The sequence below is a fragment of the Dunckerocampus dactyliophorus genome, chromosome 6 (genome assembly GCF_027744805.1).
Source record: "Dunckerocampus dactyliophorus isolate RoL2022-P2 chromosome 6, RoL_Ddac_1.1, whole genome shotgun sequence".
In the NCBI taxonomy this organism is placed as follows: domain Eukaryota; kingdom Metazoa; phylum Chordata; class Actinopteri; order Syngnathiformes; family Syngnathidae; genus Dunckerocampus; species Dunckerocampus dactyliophorus.
Genome location: NC_072824.1, coordinates 9,499,737 through 9,506,360, shown reverse-complemented (window position 1 = coordinate 9,506,360; position 6,624 = coordinate 9,499,737). Strand labels below are relative to the sequence as shown.

Below are 6,624 nucleotides of genomic sequence, written 5' to 3'. Positions count from 1 at the left end.
ACTTTGTGTCAGTCTTAATATTTCATTGATTTTTAAACACTTAATTTGATACTTTGATAGAGTGGAAGCTCCACAGTGGTGCAATTTGGAATTTATCCATCCATCTTCTTGCACTTGGCAGCAGCCTAAGCAGGGAAGCCCAGAGAGACATAGTCTCTCTAAAGTGTCCTGGGTCTTCCCCGAGCCCTCCTACCGGTCGGACGTGCCCTGAACACCTCCGAAGGGAGGCGTCCGGGAGGCATCCTGACCAGACTGAAATATCACATGGTCATAAGTATTCAGCGCCTTTGCAGCGACATTCATATTTAACTCACATGCTGTCCATTTCTTCTGATCCTCCTTGAGATGGTTCTGCTCCTTTATTGGAGTCCAGTTGTGTTTAATTAAACAGATTGGACTTGATTAGGAAAGGCACACACCTGTCTATATACGACCTTACAGCTCACAGTGCATGTCAGAGCAAATGAGAATCATCAAGTCCAAGGAACTGCCCAAGGGGCTCAGAGACAGAATTTTGGCAAGGCACAGATCTGGCCAAGGTTACAAAAGAATTTCTGCAGCACTCAAGGTTCCTAAGAGCACAGTGGCCTCCATAATCCTCAAATGGAAGAAGTTTGGGAGGACCACAACTCTGCCTAGACCTGGCCGTCCAGCCAAACTGAGCAATCGTGGGACGAGAGCCTTGGTAAGAGAGGTAAAGAAGAACCCAAAGATCACTGTGGCTGAGCTCCAGAGATGCAGTAGGGAGATGGGAGAAAGTTCCACAAAGTCAACTATCACTGCAACCCTCCATCAGTCGGGGCTTTGTGGCAGGGTGGTCCGACGGAAGCCTCTCCTCAGTGCAAGACACATGAAAAAACACATGAAGGACTCCCAGACTAATGGTCTGATGAGACCAAGATTGAACTTTTTGGTTTTCATTCTGACCGGTATGTGTGGAGAAAACCAGGCACTGCTCATCACCTGCCCAATACAATCCCTACAGTGAAACATGGCGGTGGGAGCATCATGTTGTGGGGGTGTTTTTCAGCTGTCGGGACAGGACGACTGGTTGCAATTGAAGGAAAGATGAGTACAGAGATATCCTGGAGGAAAACCTCTTCCAGAGTGCTCAGGACCTCAGACTGGGCTGAAGGTTCACCTTTGAACAGGACAATGACCCTAAGCACACAGCTAAAATAACAAAGGAGTGCCTTCAGAACAACTCTGTGACCGTTCTTGACTGGCCCAGCCAGAGCCCTGACCTAAACCCAAAATGGCTGTCCACCAACATTCACCATCCAACCTGACAGAACTGGAGATGATCTGCAAGGAAGAATGGCAGAGGATCCCCAAATCCAGGTGTGAAAAACTTCCCAGGAAGACTCATGGCTGTACGAGCTCAAAAGGGTGCTTCTACTCAATACTGAGCACAGGGTCTGAATACTTATGACTATGTGATATTTCACTTTTTCTTTTTTAATAAATTTGCAAAAATTTCTTCATTTCTTTTTTTTTCTGGCAAGATGGGGGTGCTGAGTGTACATTAATGAGAAATAAAATGAACTTTTTTGATTTTGGCAAATGGCTGCAATGACACAGAGAGTAAAAAATTTCAAGGGGTCTGAATACTGTCCGTACCCACTGTATAAAAGGTCACTACCTCAAGCGTCTTCAAAGGGGGAGTAGTTTCATTTTATTTCTGTTTTATTTGTGAGACGCTGTCCCTACCAGTAAATCACTGGCCACGCCCCCTCAGTACATAAGATCATGCATCAAAGTAAAGTTTAACAATCAGTCACTACCTCATTTTCTGTCTTTGGCGGAGAGCAGAGCATGAGGTCTTCTCCGTTGGTAACAGTTGTCCTCTCATCCCCCGCCAGGCTGTAGTCCTGCTTGCCGTCTTTGGCGGCCAGCTGGTCCTGAATGTAAGCCAGCTGCAACGCACCCGGTCGCCCATGAGACCTGCTGTACCCCTTGGTCATGTCAGGGTACGACTCGTCTACTTGGTGTCCCGGCTTCAGGGACATCAACACCGGGCCTAGACGGCACAGGAAGTCAAATTCATGAAACAGAGCACTTTGCTGTTTTTAAGGACCTGCGGCAAAAATTGTCACAGATCTTCTACACTCCTAGTCAAAATTTTAGGACTTAAGAAAATTGCTAGAATTTGCATTTTGCACATTTGGATCTTAATGAGGTTTTAAGTAGAGCTACAATATGCAAAAGCAAGAAAGGGGAGTGAGACAAAAAGCACTTTGAAAAAGTAATTTATTGAAAACAACAATTAAACTGAAATAGGCTTCTTAACAGCTGATCAAAAGTTTAAGACAATTGCTCAAAAAATAACAAAAAACTCTCCAAACCAGAACAAAAATGTTCTCAGTAGGACTCAGTAATGAGTAGCTCCACCGTTCTTGTTAAGCACTTCAAAAATTGCTTTGGGCATGCTTGATGCGAGTGTTTCCAGGAGGCTAGTGGGAACATTGCTCCAAGTGGTGAAGATGGCTTCACCAAGGGCATCAACTGTCTGGAACTGATGGCCATTTTTATAAACTTCCCTTGCCATCCATCCCCAAATGTTCTCTATGGGATTGAAATGAGGGGAACATGCAGGATGGTCCAAAAGAGTGATGTTATTCTCCCTGAAGAAGTCCTTGGTCAAGCGAGCATTGTGAACTGCAGCGTTGTCCTGTTGAAAAACCCAGCCGTTTGACGACCCTGCACCACCTGAAGCTCCAGTGTTTCACTGAATGAAAAAGCACCCCAGATTATGATGGACCCCCCTCGACTGTGCAGGGTAGAAAACATCTCAGGTGGGATCTCCTTTTCATGCCAGTAATGTTGGAAGTCATCTGGACCATCAAGGTTAAATTTGCTCATCAGAGAATAAAACTTTTTTCCACCTTTCAATGTCCCATTTTTGATGCTCCCTGGCAAAGTCTAAACGGGCAGTTTTGTGGCGTTGAAGGCGACGAAGTCTTTGAATTCGTTTTTTTAAACCCTTTTCCCACAGATGCCGTCTGATGGTTATTGCGCTGCAGTCGGCACCAGTAAGGGCCTTAATGTGGGTGGAAGACCGCCCTGTGTCTTGATGGACATTTTGAGCAGATTTTGGCTTTTATAGCCTGTGGTCTTAAACTTCTGATCAGCTGATAAACAACCTATTTCAGTTTAATTGTTGTTTTCAATAAATTACTTTTTCAAAGTGCTTTTTGTCTCACTCCCCCTTCTTGGTTTTGCATATTGTAGCTCTACTTAAAACCTCATTAAGATCCAAATGTGCAAAATGCAAATTCGAGCAATTTTTCAACTGGTCTTAAGATTTTGATCAGGAGTGTATATGCTGGTTTTAAGAGCCAACTGAAAAAAGTCAAAGATCATTTATAAGACAGGAGTGCTTTGCACTTTAAAAACATTTTTTGTCCATCATCCACAATCCTTATGTGAGATGTGAACACGTCTTTCCACTTTGTCTGTGCTGTAAATACAGTCGTCCCTCGTTTAATTGGTTCTACACCAATAAGTGAAATTCGGCAAAGTAGGATTCAATATTAAATTAATAAATACAATAAAACCTGTTTACGATCTTCAAAATTTTTTTACATTAATAGAGCCCTTTAGACATGAAATAACACCCCTATAATCACCTTTACATTTGTATTACCCAATATAGTAGAGACAGTGTAATCAGAGAAAATAAGACATACTAGACAAATAACAGAGTTACGTGTTACCAATTCCTTGTTTTTTTCTGGACAGTGCACTTCCTGTGATGGCTATTGTCTCATCAATGTATTGTAATGGAGACTTTAAATGGCTGTACGCTCGTATTACCCAACATAGTAGACATAATAAGAGTAAATAAGCAATTTAAAATGTATTTTTAGGGCGCTTTATAGGCGGAATAGGTGTGTCCCATTACATGCACTGTTAGCTGCCTCATGCTGCTTTTTCTCTCTTTAGAATGCACAGAAAAGGGAAAGACAGGTGTTCATGTTTCACAAAGATTGTGGATGATAGGCGAAAATTCCAAAAAAACTGCAGCTCTGCGGTTTTTAAAAGACCTACAGCAAAAACACTAATCAAAGAATCTTTATATGACAAAAGCGCTTTACTATTTTTAACAAGCTACTGTACTACAAAAACACCAGTCAAAGATCCTCTATATCAGGGGTGCCCAAACGGTTTCCAGTGAGGTTCACATTAAAGACTGCGGTGGCCATTTCGATACAGTGTGTGCATTAAAGATGCTACAAGTAATCCATTGTGTAAATCAGTGTAATATACAGTATAATAATATATCTCATTAATAATGAATGACTTTCACCTTTACAATATGCCGGGGGCAGATAAAAAACAAGCTGCAGGCCCACAATATTCCCCCGGGCCACACTTGTACAGTCGTGGTGCATATGACAGACAGGTAGGGGAGGGGTGTGATGTACAGTAAAGGTTTGATTGGCACCTTTGTCCAAGCCGCTCAGCCATTCATCTGCAGTCAAGGCAGCTTTGTTTCCTGCCGTCATTGGATAAATGTCCTCTTGGTAGGACTCTGACTGGAAAGACAGCAACACTTGAATGTGTGTTTAGATTCTACTAACAGTCGCGCCTGCTGTCGTCTTTCTTACCCGGCGAGGTACGATCATGGACAGAGGCTCAATCAGACTCTTGATGGTCACCAGCTTGTAGAACCTGAACACTTCACATGAGCTCACATCCAGGCCTCTCTTTGGCATCACACCTGCGGCAAAACAAAGATCTTTTTGTACATTCCAGCCAACAACAGTCTACTTCCAACTTCCCATACGGCGGAACCTTAAAAACCTAACATTCCTAAGGTCGTACAATTTGGACACCACACATCTTTTTAAAACTTTTAAATTATTAAGGGAGAAAAAAAATCCCAACCTAAATCGCCCTGTGTGAAAAAGTGATTCCCCCCCCGTTAAAACAGAACTTAAGTGAGATTAATTGAAATCAAACAGTCTGGAAAATGATATAAAGCCATTTCTAAAGCTTACTACTAATAGTTTAGCGTCTCAATATCACTTTCAGTTGCTTTTTGTGTATTGAAAGGCTGCAGGCTATTTGCAGAACACATTTATTTACAGTTGCATGGAGTCTGGCGCCACTTACCCAACCCTTTCTGAGGTAAGCTGGAGCGGTACTCTGTCAGGTAGTGGATGTACGGCTTCTCAGAGCTGATCTCGTAGTACCTGATGTTCCCGTCACCCTGACGGAGAAGACAGTAGAAGCTCTTACCTCAAATAAAGTCTTCTTACGCTGAGAGTGTCAACAAGGATTGCTGCAGGAGACTCACCTTTCCAGCCAGGTACAGCATGTGTGTGTCAGGGTCGTAGAAAGGAAAGAGGACCCCTGACGAACCATCAAGGTTCTCCTCTAACAAAGGCACTGAAAGATCATCCTAGAATGCAAATACACTCATATCAATTCGATTTTATGTGCACAGCACCTCTCATACATAAATGCAAAGCAATAAAAAGTTAATACAGACTACTTCAGTTTGAAGGCAGCTGTTAAAAACTATTGAAACAGTTCAAGTAAGGCAGTAAAATAAGATCATAAAAAAGTAAGGCATTAAGTCAAGTCAAAAAAATTAAGGCAATAAAAGTAAAATAAACAAAATGAAGGTGATAAAGTAAAGTTAAAAAAGAGGGAAGCAATAAAATAAAGTTAAAAAATATTATAACTAAGGCGGTAAAATAAAACACAATAAGAACTAGTAAAGAGATAAGATGAATAAAAATAATTGAAGGTGGTTACATGGCAAAAAAAAGTAAGGCAGTAAAATAAAGTGGTTAGATAAAATAAAACAAAACAAAGTAAGGCCATATTAAGGAAAATAAGTAAGCAGTAAAATTAAGCAAAACAAAGAAGGAAATTTTAAAAAAGCAAGGGGGTAAAATGTAGAAATATATTAGGGCTGTCAAAAATAGTGCGTTAACGGCGGTAACTAATTAATGTCATTAACTGCATTACATTTTTTTGTGTAATTAACACATGCGCACCAGAACAAACATGCCTCTCTGTTATGGCAGACGGAAGCACAGCGGAGCGTCCCCACACAGTCACACAGAGTCTGACGCTCTTTTATAACGTCATTCTGACCTGAACACTCAAACCCAGGTCTTCCTGATCTCCTGACTGTGTGGCCAACATGCTAACCACTAGGCCACAGTGCAGCCGAGGTTATATACAATATACAATAATATATAATAATAATGCAATAATACACAATATACATAATGTTCTAGTCAATAATAACCAATAAAATCTGAATATTTCAACTGAAAGCCGAAGTGCTATGGGACACAAACATTTAGTCACATAAATCTAGAGCAGCATAAAATAAAGTACTCTTTAGCAGCGTATTAAAAACGCAGAGCGCTCCATCCGTAATCCTTGCTTGGGACATAATCCTCCTTCCACATTTCACTCTTGCACATCAAAACACCAAGTGGACACATCATAGTCTACACTACAAACCTATACACTATCAACCTATACACTATGCTACAGCTGATCTTTGCATAGTTGCGATTCAGCATTCGTGTATTATAAAAATATATATATAATGTACAGTATATATTTGAAAACTTTTTCTTATTTTTTTATAGCCAT

General features: G+C 41.2%; 1 protein-coding gene across 7 annotated transcripts in view; it reads right to left on the bottom strand.

The window, feature by feature from the left end:
- The window catches only part of coro2aa (coronin 2Aa), a 50,080-nt gene that overhangs the window by 2,896 nt on the left and 40,560 nt on the right, over positions 1 to 6,624 (bottom strand). For all 7 annotated transcript variants that reach the window (XM_054778509.1, XM_054778507.1, XM_054778510.1 and 4 more), the window contains 5 exons: positions 5,303 to 5,407; positions 5,119 to 5,215; positions 4,611 to 4,723; positions 4,448 to 4,538; positions 1,785 to 2,020 (listed from right to left, as the gene is read on the bottom strand). In XM_054778509.1, the coding sequence (XP_054634484.1) occupies positions 1,785 to 2,020; positions 4,448 to 4,538; positions 4,611 to 4,723; positions 5,119 to 5,215; positions 5,303 to 5,407 (642 nt within the window). The remainder of the gene's footprint in view (positions 1 to 1,784; positions 2,021 to 4,447; positions 4,539 to 4,610; positions 4,724 to 5,118; positions 5,216 to 5,302; positions 5,408 to 6,624) is intronic.